General features: G+C 42.6%; 2 protein-coding genes across 3 annotated transcripts; both read left to right on the forward strand.

Annotated features, from left to right (window-relative positions):
- Positions 1–539: 539 nt before the first annotated feature.
- Positions 540–1,775, forward strand: LOC131124941 (intraflagellar transport protein 57 homolog). Its single transcript, XM_058065945.1, has one exon. It carries the CDS (start codon positions 540–542, stop codon positions 1,773–1,775), a length of 1,236 nt encoding a protein of 411 aa, XP_057921928.1.
- An 847-nt stretch (positions 1,776–2,622) lies between these two features.
- Positions 2,623–14,865, forward strand: LOC131126028 (equilibrative nucleoside transporter 2). Of its 2 annotated transcripts, XR_009129100.1 has the most exons (14): positions 2,623–2,789; positions 4,054–4,098; positions 4,204–4,285; positions 5,494–5,651; positions 6,892–7,031; positions 7,109–7,243; positions 8,368–8,465; positions 8,561–8,630; positions 9,076–9,260; positions 9,340–9,445; positions 9,559–9,644; positions 11,571–11,776; positions 11,862–12,045; positions 12,529–14,865. XR_009129100.1 is itself a non-coding variant. In XM_058068163.1 (13 exons), exons 2-13 carry the CDS (start codon positions 4,064–4,066, stop codon positions 11,971–11,973), a joined length of 1,413 nt encoding a protein of 470 aa, XP_057924146.1. In that variant the 5' UTR covers positions 2,623–2,789; positions 4,054–4,063; the 3' UTR covers positions 11,974–14,865. The 2 variants fall into 2 exon arrangements, 1 of the variants encoding a protein (XP_057924146.1); XM_058068163.1 differs by having other exon boundaries at positions 11,862–14,865.
- Positions 14,866–15,008: the final 143 nt, after the last annotated feature.

Below are 15,008 nucleotides of genomic sequence, written 5' to 3' on the forward strand. Positions count from 1 at the left end.
TAAACTTGCTTTTTAATATACCCACTTGATCAACTTGAGAAGTTTACAGTTACATTGCACTAAAATATTGTCATTGTTGTGAATTACAGTATTGCTCTTTGTACTGTGGTTAAATTAGAATTTTTTAATTTTTGTCTCACCCTATTGCCGCATCAAAATATTATCATTATCATGAGCCATGTATCGCTAATTGTATTGCATAGCGCATGAAGCCTGATGCTAGCTGGCTGCATTTTGAATGTATTTGAATGTATTAGGCATCCCAAGCAGAGATGACAAGCACTGTGACATCATAAACGCCAGCACCACAACACTCCTCCACAGAGGTGACATGCACTTTGATGACATCACCATGGGCCCCGCTGCAACCTCTCCACAGAGGCGACACCCGCTCTGTAGACATCATGACGCAACACGCCACAACACAGCGCCACCACAGTACGCTTCTCAAGAGAGATGACAGGCCTTTTCGCCTCTGTTGCCGCCATTTGTGAGGTGTGTGCCGTCAACCTAGCGGATCGTACTGTCCACCGGCACGCATGGCCCATCGCCGCGGCGACGAGGCCGACCGCGGGCCCGGAGTAGCCTACCAGCCATTTGTGGCCATGGAGTGTTTGCTGGAGAAGTTGGTCATTCTAAACTATGAAGATGAGGTCCTGGCCAAACACAACATGAGAAACCTATCCAGACATTACTTTGTGTCCAGTCCCTACCTGGAGTCGAACCCGGGGGAGCAGTTCTACATGTTCACCATCATCGCCGCCTGGCTCATCAATGCTGCGGGCAGGTCGTTTGATGAAAATGTGGAGTACAGCGAGCCCAGTGCCACCATGTCTGACATCCTTGCAGAACTACGGGCGTTTGGCGTCCGTGTGGATTTCCCGCCCTCAAAGCTGTTGTCCGGCTCAGGCGAACACGTCTGCTTCGTGCTGGATAGATTGGCTGAGGAGGCTCTGAAGAAAAGAGGGTTCTCCTTCAGGAGCCCAAAATATCCACCAGAAACTACAGAGGAACCACTTGTAATGGTGGACGACGTGGAATTCAACCTCAGCAACGTGGAGGACGAGACAATCGAGGAGCCGGATGATGATGATGAGAACGTGATGGACCTGGAGGCCTTGAAGTTACGCACAACTCAAAGCGAGGTCTCCTCTGTGAATACAGAGATCCTGCAGCCTACAGTGGAGGCGTCTGAGTGGTATCTGGAGGTGGAGCGAGTCCTTCCTCAGCTCAGAGTCACCATCAAGAACGACAACAAGGACTGGAGGGTCCATGTGGAGCAAATGCACCAACACCGAGACGCCATCTCATCCTCCTTCAGAGAGGCCAAAGGATACCTGGAGAAACTACGTGAGGATATCGGGAAGACTTTGGAAAAAGTCCGCAGTCGAGAGAAGTACATCAACAACCAGCTGGAGCAACTCGTCCAGGAGTACCGTGGTGCTCAGGCCCAGCTCAGCCAGGTGAAGGAACAGTACCGGCAGGCAAGTGAGAACCTGACAGAGAAGGCCCGCCTTTTGGCAGACATGGACGATGAGCTGAAGCGGGTGAAGCACGAGACGGAGGAGAGGAGCAGCAGCATGTCGGACGGAGCCCCGCTGGTCAATATCAAGCGCTGCATCGCCAACCAGAAGCAGGAGATTGTCCAGCTCAGCAAGATGATTGCCAGCCTACGCTTGCAGATGAAGAAGTCTAACAGCTTACGGGACGCCACCCATTTTATAGAGACGCCACGCTTTTCATGCAACTCAGATGTCTGGACTTGGGATTCTTGAAAGTCATCATGCATTTGAAAATATCCATCTTGATAGATTAATTCAGGGTACACCCTGGACTGGTCACCAGCCAATCACAGGGCACATATCGACAAACAACCATTCACACTCACATTCATACCTATGGACAATTTGGAGTCGCCAATTAACCTAGCATGTTTTTGGAATGTGGGAGGAAACCGGAGTACCCGGAGAAAACCCACGCATGCACGGGGAGAACATGCAAACTCCACACAGAGATGGCCGAGGGTGGAATTGAACCCTGGTCTCCTAGCTGTGAGGTCTGTGCGCTAACCACTAGACCGCCGTGCCGCCCATCTTGATACAGCTGGAGTCAATTCCACAGAGATTCAAACCAAAATCTGCCAAAACTCAGTCTCAAATGGAATACTTCCATCACTATGCTTCAATATGTAGACTGTGACTAGTAACACACTCTCGTTACGCACTTACCAGAAATGACAATCAATTTTTTTTTCCTTCTTTCCAAGTGTGAATTCCCACCACTCAGGTTAGTGCCTTCCCTTCCACTACATAGCCAGAATGGCGACTATGACTGTTTTGAGTACAACTGGCATCCCGACAGTGCACTACATTTTGAAGAAGTGCATGAATTGAGACAACATATGTATATTTTAAGGAGGCACAGACAATCACTGTTTTAGTTCAACACAGTCTTTAGTTTTATATTTAATGATCTACATTACATTAATGTGTATAAAAAATAGACATTTTAATGCGAGTGTATCCTTGGCACCAAACGAGTCCTAAAGGGTCTCCTTCGCTAGCCATTGGTTCGTCATCTGCTGACAGGGCGCCACAATTTAAGCCTGCACCGGAAGTGATGCTTTGTTGAGGCGCTAACCGGAAGAAGAAGACAGCCAAGCAGGCACACGTCGGGCGGCAACTTCTCTTCTGCCTACGCACCGCGAATGGCCCAGTTACTCCCACCAACTCAACACTTTTTTATGGACTTCTCCGCTTACTTTCGACAGGCGTTTTTCATCCCTTCAAGTAAGCGCCTTTACGTTCACATACGACTTGTTTTATGCACCACCACATCTTTGAAACCTGGCTTTTACGAGCCTCATCGATGGTTGAGAGAAGGAACAACGACTCCTGTTCGATTTCGCCTGAACACAGGCTTGAAATGTCGCTGTCAAACGGGCTATATGAAAGCATCTCGTTTTTGTAGTCTTCGCCAATGGTGTCGCATTAGGGAGCACAATAAGTGTACATTACAACGTGTCAAGCTACTGTTGTGTTTGACAATAAACAGCAGGTGTGTACCCACCGTAATCATAATCACCATTGATTAGATGCAGGATTATATTAAAGACTGATGACTGAAATTACACCTTGTATTTTAAACCCTCGTAACAATATTCATGTCATAATGAATGTTCCTCAACATATTTACGTAGCTTCTTAAGTACAGCCTGATGACCTGTGACTTCCTCTGGCTTTCCTTCGGCTTCTTAGTGTTCATTTCCATCATGCTTTTTTGTGAACATAAAAGCGCTGCATTAATATTATTGGCCACTCATATCCTCTGTTTATAGTATATATTGGTGATGGGGGTTGTCAACTGGCAGACTGCGGCCAGTTCCTAAAAGTTGGTGTAGAGCAGGGGTCACCAACCTTTTTGAGGCCGAGGGCTACTTTGTGAGCACGGATAGTATGAAGGGCTACATGACCTGTTTGCAGTGAACTTCCAAAATGACAAAACTGCACGGTTCACTTTTTAGTAATCAGAACAAAATAGTAGTAGTATCACTATGTGAAGCGACTGCTCACATATCAATGTTATTTTCCACAATAATGGTAACAAAAACATATTTTTTAACAAGAAACATTCATTTATGTGCTCACATATTTGAGGGAACACCTTTCTGTGATTTTTTTTTCACCTGCCTAGTGAAAAAAGTCCTTTGTTTGTCAAAGCTGCCTTTAACAAACGGGCCTTTTCCGTCCTTAAGGTAGGTAGCTCACATTGAAGCTTTGAAGTTTTGAAGTGTCTCTCCACATTGTGCCGCTTTGGTATTGCAACAGTCGTCCCGCAAATAAGACACATATTTTTCTTCTAAATACGTAAAGAAAAATTCTTCCTCCCAATCACTGTGGAAAATGTAAGTCCTTTTTGCTCATGCAATGTGCCATTTTGTTGCACTGTTAATTTGAGGTAGTGGTATCCCCGTCATGGCCTCAACCTTTCACTGGAATGTGGGGGGGAAAAAAAGTTTGCAGATTGTGATCACAAACCTTTGTCTCCCCTTAGTTTGACAAGGATGATGAAGGGACGCAAAGATGCTCCTTCAGACTGGTGAGTTGCAATGTGAAGTTCAAGTGTGCATGCAGCCTTTCACGCAGAGGCGGCAATAATTGTTTACAGCTGGGCTGCGTTTATGCTTTAACTTCCCACCGCCAGGGGCTGCTTGTCTGGGATTTGTTTCTTCATCCTGGGTCTGGGAACGCTGCTGCCATGGAATTTCTTCATGACCGCCATATTGGTAAAAAAATAAAATGGAATTTAAAGGGGAACTGCACTTTTTTTTGGAATTGTGTTCATCATTCACAATCGTTATGTGAAACATGAACACATATTTCATTCCTGTTTATGTGCATTATAACACAAGAAAGCGAGTTAATTTCAGCTATCTTACAATGCTGTCATTGGGATACACCTATTTCGACCATGAATCCCTCTAAAAAAAAAAAAAGAAACCTAACGTTGCATCGTTTGATATACATGCTGTGCTCACACATTAACATGTAAAAGTTGCAGTATCTTGCTTTGCTTGGTATCTTGATGCTTTAAAACAACACTGAAACTTATTTTCTCTGTGTATTGATACACACTTACGCTAGTCAACAGCAAGAGCAGCGAAAACACAATGTCTGCCCTTATTGGGATGGCTGTGTCTTCCAGCACAAGACGTGTGCTTCAGTCCTCGGTAAAAAAAAAATGCAAACCAGCATCTTGAGTCATTGTAGCGAAATCTAGAGCTAGGTATCCACTCTTCCGACTGAGAGTGATGCTGAGACTAGCGATTGGCGAGTCGTCGTGTTTGTTAGCTAGTATTAATTAACGGAGGAAAAACGTTTCTGTAGTATTTTAAATCATCCAAATACGGCAAGATACTGCAACTATTACATGTTATCGGTGTACGTGTTAATACATGATCACAGCGGGTATACCAAACCATGCAACATTGTTATAGGTTTTTTTTTAGAGGACTTCATAGTCAAAATACTATGTGTATCCCAATTATAGCATTGTAAGCTAGCTAAAATTAACTTGTTGTATAATGCACCTGAAAAGGGAAAGAAACCTGTGTTCATGTTTCACATAAGGATTGTGAAATTCCCCAAAAAGTGCAGTTCTTTAAAGTAAGTGAGCATGTGATAGGAGATTGTGGTATTGTATTGTCGCGAATACTTATGGAGCCTCTAAGTATGACCTTTCATGTGATCAGTCATGTGATCACATTCAGGTGTGAAGCCTTCCTTTTAACACTTACCCCCTGTTACTCTTTTCTTAATTTCATTTGCATTGACTAGAAACAGCTGTGGTCCTTTTATGCATCCATATTTATTGGATGCATAATTTTATTGCATGCATTATTTTATTTAATCGTCTTAAACACCACCATCCTCGGAAATAAGAGCATGTGTGTCTTTCCTCCCATGTCACACATTCTCCCATCCCTGTGCATAGTATTTTGAAGACCGCCTGAACACAACGGCTGCACAAAATGTGACGAGCAACAGCACAATGGGACCCCCCAAAGATTACTACTTTAACAGTTTGATGACCCTGCTGTCCCAGTTGCCCCTGCTGCTCTTCACCTTGCTCAATTCCATCCTCTACCAGAGGTAGGGCATTTCAAGTAGGGCTATTAGGTGGACTATTTGAGCTTGTAGGGGTGTGACAGTACATAATCAGAATCATGTTTGGTATTTACCTTGGTTATAAGCTCATGGTTTGGTTCACTTAACAGGATTTATATGCTGTAACTACAAAAATAGTCTGTTTATTATATAGTAACAATATAATTTTTATAATATCAAATCCTACTTTGAGGCAATCTGCTTATCGCGGCCAGGTTACCTTGTCCTTATGAGTGGAGATTCCAAAATGAGGCTTTATTGATGGTTGTATGTATTTTTGTATTTTAGATACAATTAAGAAGGGGGGAAGTGGTTCTTTTAGAGTTGGGACATCATGGAAAGATTCCAGTCAGATAATGGACACTTCATACTCAACAAGCAGGATCACTGTGAGTGCTGCTCCAGCTTTTTCTAAAATGCGGCATTCAGGTGCATCGCATAACTCTTCAGACACAAGTTGCCGCTGCATTCAGGGACACTTTTTTAATCACAGCAAACACCCGCACATGCACATGCAGCCCAAAGTACATGATATTTATAAAATCAACCACTTGTTGTTCATACAACAATAAGACAATGATACAAAATGTTGTACTTCTGACATCAATGTTAGACAAACCTTTGTTTAATACTGCTTCAAATACTGTTTGATACTGCTTTATCATGATAAAACTTTCCCCTCAACTTTGGTATTAAACGAATGTGCCGAATTAACCATAGCCATCCCTAGCGGGCAAAAAAAGGGACTCAAATTAAATCAATTCAAAGGGAAGGATGCCAACATCATCACCAAGATGTCACCAGCAAAATACACATTTTTGACCCGGAATTACTAAATGAATTGTGTTCAAAATGTAAAAATAATTACAAAACATAATAAGGTTTATGTTTTTGAAGTGTACAGGAGTAGGGGGTACATGGCTTCAGGTCAAATGTTTAAAAGGGTACATGACTGACATTCCGATTTTCCTGGAATCTTTTTTTTTTTTTTAACCTTTTTACTTCAAATTGCTTTCTGCCAGTAAAATATATAATTCTAAAACATACTTGTTTTGTGTTAACATTTTTTTAACAGATTAATTGGATTTACATTCTTTTTAATGGGAAGAATTGATTTGGTTAGCATCCGCTTCAGTTAGAGTTGGGTCTTCAGGAACGAATTAATGATGCTAACCAAGGTTATTGGTGTTTTGATGGTGCTGATGTGTGCATGCCTGCCTTCCAGGATATCCGAGGCCATGCGTGTAGGGGGCAGCCTTGTTTTCATCCTGCTGCTCTTTATACTAACCACTGTGCTGGTGAAGGTGCCCATGGATACTGACCGCTTCTTCTCCATCACCATGGCTACCATTTGGTTCATCAACTGTAAGTGTCAGCGGCTGGGGTTTACAGCAGAGGCTTGTGAGTCCACCAGTTAATGGTGACTTGTTCTTGTCCTACAGCATTTGGTGCCGTGCTGCAGGGAAGTCTCTTTGGCCTGGTGGGCATGTTTCCCCAAAAGTACAGTGCCATCTTCATGAGTGGCCAAGGCCTCGCTGGTACTTTTGCCGCCACTGCCATGCTGTTATCCATTGCCCGTAAGACACACACACACACACATACACACAAATCCCTCAAAGTCAGTGGTTCTTAACCTGGTTACGATGGAACCCTAAGGGTTCCGTGAGTCGGTCTCAGGGGTTCGGCAGAGCCTCCACCCGACTCATCGTGTCGATTCATGATGACACGCCCCGTTTGGCCATCACTGGCCGCAGATGATCACGTTGCATTGCTTGGCCAATCAGTGCTGCAGGCAATTTAGTGCGCTCAGTCATTTAATGGGACCTATGATGCTCATTTTGTGGTCTCCTATAGAGAAGCTACACACGATAACCAGCACAGAAAGCTTTCTAGATTTTCCACAATCTGCACCTATTCCAGCTTTATTTCTTTGGAATTTGTGTTTGCAGCGAAAATAGTCTGTTTTTGATTTATTCCGCCCAGGGCGGGGAATAAAGGCAGGGAAAATTCATGTTTCAATTCGACGTCACAACTGACGTTTCTAACCTCAGCCAGCTTGCTGTTTTTGTGCACTATGTGAAAGATTTTTTTTTTTTTTAACTTCTAACAATAACTAAGGCAGCCAATGTGAAGAAGCTTGTGGATGACTTCTTCAGAGATGACAATCTTTAATGGGGTATTGATTTTGGCAGTTTGTACGGATGGAGCTCCAGTCATGCTTGGTGCGCTAGTAAAAGCCAATGTTGTAAAAGCCACATTGTTACGTGTTGTATTCTGCACATGCATACCTTAGCAACAAAAACCTTGCCTCCAAAAATTGCAGAAGTATAAAAAAACTGTAGTGGAATGTGTGTACTATGAACTAAGTAGTTCTCTGAGGCATCTTTAGTGAGCTGTGTAAAGAAACATGCTCTCAATTTGAGGTACTTCTTGCAGGTATTTGCAGGTTTGTAATTTGTCAGTTCATCCACTCGGTTGGTTTTGTTCTTTGAACAAGGTGATGTTATACACGGTTAATTTAGTGAATTTGAAAAAAATCTATATATATTTTTCACTAAAGAAGGGTTCTGTGAATGTGCACATGAAACTGGTGGGGTTCAATAGTTCCAATCAGGTTAAGAACCGCTGCTGTGGGTGCTGGTTGCCCAGTAATGGGAAATTAATGTTCATCAAATGAAAGCTGCTGCTTGTTTGCTTTTAGGTGACGTGGATATGACTTCTATGGCTTTGGGGTACTTTGTCACACCATGTCTGGGTACACTGCTCACTCTCCTCTGCTACCTCCTCCTGCGCCGCCTGGTCAGTGGCAGTGCACTCGCTGCATGATGCCTCAGATAACCTACTTTTTCCCAAACAGTTAAGACAAGATGCTTATTCTGTGTGCTTCCATGCAGGAGTTTGCTCAGTATTACCTGAACAAGCACGCCAAATATGAAGCCGGAACCACAGACGAGCTGTTGACAGGTGAGTGCCACTCCATGCCAGCCCACTGATGGCTGCTTGAAATTCTGTTTTATGTTTTTATAGAACGCGCCTCATGGCCAACAATTGGCTGAATGCCACGGATGGCCCACGGGCTGCATTTTGGCACCCCTACTATACGCGGACTACTCTGAGGTTTCTGTTCTCCGTGTGAAAGATTTACACACTTTACCCTTTCTAAAATTGAGCTTTAAAGTGCTTTTAAAAGTGCTTGAAATTGAGCTGCTCGCATATCTATCTGGTTAACTTGTGTTGACTTTTCCACTAAAGGGCATGATTGAATCCCTCACTTACCACAAAATCTAATCTATTTAGGGGCCATTATCTCGTTAGGCTGCCGTTCATCCATGTGAAGTCGCATTGTCCCCGTCGCACAAAGACTGAGTTTGTTGGGGCACTCACTGTGTGCATGCATGTGTGTGTTTAGCTGAGAGTGCCGCAGTGGACAACGGCAGGCTCAACCACCACGCCAACGGTTCAGTGACCAACAGCCCCAACAAAGATGTCGCCCTGCAGGAGGGTGACGTGGACACAACCAAGCAGGTCTTTGTCGCTGTGGAGCAGGTGAAGAAAAGCCAAGTCAAAGCTTCTGTTATTGAGGTCTTCAAGAAGGTCAGCTGATGTGTACTACTGACACTTGTGTGTGTGTGTGAGAGAGTCAGAAAAAAAACTATATAATGTTTTTTTTCAGATTTGGGTCATGGCGTTTTGTGTGACATTTGTGTTCACTGTCACTCTATCGGTCTTTCCCGCCATCACTGCTAATGTCAAGACGAGGAACCCAGGAGGAAAATGGGGTATGACTGCTGTAGGATGATGGCTCCTGTGATTTCTTGTGAAAACCGTCAGAAAGGGGGGCTTCTTTGCTCATTTAGTACCTTTTTTATAAGTCTTATTATTCTTCACTCAGAACGCTACTTTATTTGTGTGTGCTGCTTCCTGACCTTTAACCTCAACGACTGGCTTGGCCGCACCATCACCACATGGGTGCGCTGGGTGAGTGCACATTTCTCCTGCTGTGACATTACATCACTGTATTGGTCACTCATCTGCATTATCTTCAATAGGTTTAAATTAGAATTTGAAAATAATCCGATTTTAGGAAACAAGCTTTGCAAAAACATCAAAATAGCTTGAAACAACAAACAAAATCTGGATCTGTTCAGAAAAGTGCCACAGCATTTAATCGGCTACAATTTCTGATGAGCATTTTATTTTGCTTGAAGATCGCAACTGTTTTTTTAATGTTTTTTTTTTTTGCTGCTTTTTATTTTCCATCCACACATTTTCTATGCCGCATATCCTCATTAGGGTCGCAGAGTTGTTGCTGGCTGACTGTGTGCTGGAGGCGGGGTACACCCTGGACTGGCCGCCAGCCAGCAGGGCACATATAGACAAACAACCATTCACACTCACATTCATACCTATGGACAATTTGGAGTCGCCAATTAACCTAGCATGTTTTTGGAATGTGGGAGAAAACCAAAGTACCTGGACCAGACCACAGACATAAGTGGCATGTGCGCATATACCGAAAAATACATACACATTTTACCATTCAATTAGACAAATCTAGTCTGTCAGAGATATGATGCCATCTACTGTACAGTGTCGTAACAACCAGCTACAGTGGTGTGGAAAAGTGTTAGCCCCCTTCCTGATTTTGTAATTTTTTGTTTTTGTCACACATAATTGTTTCGACTCATCAAATTTAAATACAGTATTTGTCGATAACACAATATACCGTTTTTAAATTTTTTTTTTTATTATTAAGGGAGAGAAAAAAATCCAAGCCTACATGTCCCTTTGTGGGGGAAAAAGTGATTTCATGGTATAAAGCAGGGGTCGGGAACCTTTTTGGCTAAGAGAGCCATGAAGGCCAGATATTTTAAAATGTGTATCTGTGAGAGCCATATACATTTTGAATGCAATAAAATGTGTGCATTTTTATGTAAGACCAACAGTTTTAGATATAATGGGCTCTAATTACGTAGACCAGGCACACTACCCCACGCCAATGGGGTGTGGCCAGCATACTTTCGTGAGCAGCGCAATGTCTAATAATAAATCAAATACTTGCTGCCATTAATGCAACTTCTGCTGCTGCATAGTTTTGAACCGTATTCAGTACACGTATTTCATTCTTTTGGCCATCTTCACCAGAAGGCTTGGTTCTGCAGCTTTAGCTATTTGACTAAAGGAGGGAAGTTTACATTTACATGTTTTTTTGACATCTCAATGACCGAGGTAGACTACAGCATTACCCAGTAATAATCAAGTTTTGGTGTTTGACCTGGAAAATATCAGGAAAGATAGATATGGTTGGCCGTATTGCAGCAGAATATAGATGGACGAATTAAAAGGCATAAGAAAGTTGTTGATTTTGAATATTATTTTTAACAGTCATTTCTGTGATGGTTTACTTTAAAATGTTAGCAAAAATGCATTTTTATTGTGGTAAGAAATGCTTGAGAGCCAGATACAGTCATCAAAAGAGCCCTACCTGGCTCCCGAGCCATAGGTTCCCTACCTCTGGTATAAAGGGATGTTGACTTTCCCATTGTTGTTTTCACATGCTGTTTTATTTCTCAATATGGGACCATTCTGTATTTAAAGGGACGGTTTATAACCCCAAGGTGCTATGTATTTTACAGTTCAACCATTTTTTTATGCGAGTATGAGCTTCTTTTGGATTGGATGATGGATTGCATAACTTGACAGCAAAGAGCTGAGTAGTTGGGTTTCTAACTCGTGTTCGACCTGTAGAAGAAACCAAGACCGGAAGTAAAAGTGCAATATTTAATATATTATTCTGCAATGGGTGTTATTGTGGGAACATGTTCTTTGCATTATTTAAAGTATTCCGTTAATTTATTAACTTACTATTCTTTTTGTTTCATGTTCCAATTCCCATCTTCTCAGCCTCGCAAAGAGTCCCGTATCTTCCCACTGCTGGTGGTTTCTCGTGTGGTCTTCATCCCACTGTTGATGCTCTGCAACGTACAGATGCAAGACCCAAGACATCTGCCTGTCCTCTTTGACCATGACGCCGCTTTCACCGCCATAATGGCGGTCTTCTCCATCTCCAGCGGTTACTTTGTGTGTCTGTCTATGTCCTACGCGCCACAGTAAGTTTTGGTTGTTGTCCTGTGCACAAACTTGGCAGATATCCTCTCCTTTTGGGATGCTGACATTCTCCTTCTCCATCATCAGGATAGTGGAGGCCAAGGATGCAGAGACCGCTGGAGCCCTGATGACCTTCTTCTTGGCTTTGGGTCTTTCCATTGGTGCCTTGCTGTCCTTTCTGCTTCGCGCTGCAGTGTAGTCTCTCAACACGCATACTCACGCCCGACTACTGCTAGTAATACTAAGGAACGTCATGTATGCTATTCCACAGGTTTGTTTGCTTATTTACAGCGGCAAGAAAAAGTATGTGAACCCTTTGGGATTTCTTGCATTTCTGCATATTTGGCATAACATGTGGTCTGATCTTCATGTAAGTCACCACAATAGATAAACAACTTCTGTTGTAACTTATAGGGCACAAAATTGTATATTTTCATCAAAACTCACAGTACAGCATGGAAAAAGTATGTGAAGCCCTCGGTCAATGACTTCTACAAGAGCTCATTTGAGTCAGGTGACATCCAACATGGAGTTCAATTTGTGTGTGGAGTTTGCAGGAGTCTTATCAAGCTGCCCTGCCCTTTTTAAAAACTCACACTAGTTTAGAAATGGCTTCTCAGAAGAAGCATTGATGGGAACCATGCCCCGCACCAAAGAGCTCTCTGAAGACCTGTGAGCAAGAATTGTTGAGCAACTAAGGCGGGTAGGGGATACAAAAGTATCTCTAAAAGCCTTGATGTTCATGTCTCAACAGTTAGACAGATCATCTCCAAATGGAGGGAGTTCAAGACACTTGCCACTCTCTCCAGGCGTGGTCGTCCTGCAAAGATGACCGCAAGAGCGCAGAATGGTCAGTGAGGTGAGAAGAACTCCTCGAGCATCAGCCAAAGACTTACAGCAAACATTTCTGTTCATACCTCCACAATACGTCAAAGTTTGAACAAGAATGGAGTTCATGGGAGGACACCACGGAGGAAACCTCTGCTGACAAAAAAGAACATTGCTGCACGTCTCGAGTTTGCAAAAGGCCACCTTGATGTTTCACAGAAGTTCTGGGACAACATTGTTTGGACTGATGAAACAAAAATGGAGTTACTTGGAAGGAAAACACAACGCTATGTATGGAGGAAAAAGTGGCACAGCACACCAGCATCAGAACATCATCCCAACTATGAAAGATGGTGGATGGAGCATCATGGTTTGGGACTGTTTTGCAGCCTCAGGGCCTGGACGGATTACTGTCCATCAATGGAAAAATGAATTCCAAAATGTACCAAGACATTTTGCAGAAGACCATCGCTCAAACGAGGATGGGTGATTCAACAAGACGACAACCCCAAACATAAATAAACAAAAGAAAATCAACAAAAGAATGGATCAAACAGAAGAAATGACGCCTTCTGGAGTGGCCAAGTCAGAGTCCGGACCTCAACCCCATTGAGATGCTGTGGCATGACCTCAAGAGAGCCGTACACACCAGACAACCAAAAAATAAAAAAATATATATTTTTGTGTATTACTTCAGAAGAACGTACAATTGTATTGTTGTGACTTAATTTAAACATTTATTTTATGACCAATTTATGCAGAAATTCAAGAAAGCCCAAAGTGTTCACATATACTTTTTCTTGCCACTGTATTTGCGCTTACTTTGTTAGTCCTGCATTTGTAGCGTGAATGTCGTTTCCTACATCTGTAGTGTTTTGCTTTTGTCTTGCTTTTTAGCGGATATGGGTTTTAGTTTACTTGAAATTGAGGAAACTCAATCAGCCATGTCATCAAAACGACCAATTACCGACTTAAAGGCTTACGCTGCCCTCTAGTGGTCACAAAGACTTATTCGCTCATCTTGACCGTGATGAGAGCCCAGGTACCTGCAGGGCGCTATCAGAAATTCTTTAGTTTTTGTACTTCAAATACTTAAAAAAAAAACCAACTTACACTTAAATTTGGTATTAAATTATGCAAACTGAACAGTGATTATGAGTAGACAAAGTGAAGCTTAAATCCCAACGCAAGACTCGAGGATATGCAGGACAATTACTTATCGACTATCAATGCTAGTAGAAATGTATCAAAATCTGACCATGCATTTTGTTTTTTTGATTGACCAATAGGTTTTTAAATGAACCAGTTCTTCATGTTCAAGTGTGCAGGAGTAGGATGTACTAAGGTGGGCCTCATAACATTTCTTGGCAGCCTGTAATAGGATAATTATTAGTACTGCAGTTGGGACACTCATAGCGGTACCACATCCCAAACGCTTTCTGCTCAAAGCATGCATGCCACCAACACACAGGAAAAGCTGATGTTGAGCTTCTCCGCCATTATTCTCACTCCCCCTTTGGAACTGAATGACAAATCTTTTTTTAAATACTGTTCTCTGAAACTACTATTGCTAACATATGCTAGCCCAGGGGTGGGCAAACTACGGCCCGGGGGCCACATCCGGCCCGCCAAGTGTTTGAATATGGCCCGCCTGTTCTTTCCAAAATATTTCATTTAAACTCAACATACAACCTGGCATCATGGCTTGAGACAACCTTTTGATGGTTGAAGTAGCTGTTTTATCAATTTAGTAATAATAATAATAATTCATTCATTTTCTACCATTTATCCTCCGAGGGTTGCGGGGGTGCTGAGCCTATCCCAGCTTCTTGGGGCGAGAGGCAGGGTACACCTGGACTGGTCGTAATAATAATGCACTTTACATCAAATAAATGATCTCAAAGTGCACGTATAGCAGACTGCATGACACTTTTATGTGTAAAAATATATGTGTACAAATGGACTGTCACGTGTAAAATACTATATCCCCCCCCCCCCCCCCCCCCCCCCCCCCCGTCAATTTTATTACATCAATGCGGCCCGCGAGTCAAAAAGTTTTCCCACCCCTGTGCTAGCCAGTAGTGATATATTTTTTTAGCAAAAATAAAAAGTTTTATTTGGACTCTAGGAGGGATAGCACTTTTAGTAAAAAAATATCCAGAGACTTGCAATGCAACCGTATTGGTCAATGTGCATTTTTGTTGAACATGTTTAAATGTACTAGACATTTGGCTTGAAAAGCTGCAAAATAAAAGTTTTTTTTTGTACAATCGATGTTATACACTTTGTCAGGCAATTCAAAGCCAGTGCTGTTAGGATTGGCTTTATTAGGACTGTTGAGAATGATAAGAGAAGTGCTGTATTTAATTCGAGAGAATCCTTGTTTGTAGTCTGTTTGACAATAAA

The sequence above is a fragment of the Doryrhamphus excisus genome, chromosome 3, assembly GCF_030265055.1.
Source record: "Doryrhamphus excisus isolate RoL2022-K1 chromosome 3, RoL_Dexc_1.0, whole genome shotgun sequence".
Lineage (NCBI taxonomy): Eukaryota > Metazoa > Chordata > Actinopteri > Syngnathiformes > Syngnathidae > Doryrhamphus > Doryrhamphus excisus.

Excerpts from the sequence above, each read along its gene's own strand:
- LOC131124941 (XM_058065945.1), top strand. The coding sequence starts at position 540 with ATGGCCCATCGCCGCGGCGACGAGGCCGACCGCGGGCCCGGAGTAGCC.
- LOC131126028 (XM_058068163.1), top strand. The coding sequence starts at position 4,064 with ATGATGAAGGGACGCAAAGATGCTCCTTCAGACTG. Across the intron at positions 8,631-9,075 it reads CACAGACGAGCTGTTGACAG|CTGAGAGTGCCGCAGTGGAC; the intron begins GTGAGTGCCACT and ends GTGTGTGTTTAG. Across the intron at positions 9,446-9,558 it reads GAACCCAGGAGGAAAATGGG|AACGCTACTTTATTTGTGTG; the intron begins GTATGACTGCTG and ends TTCTTCACTCAG.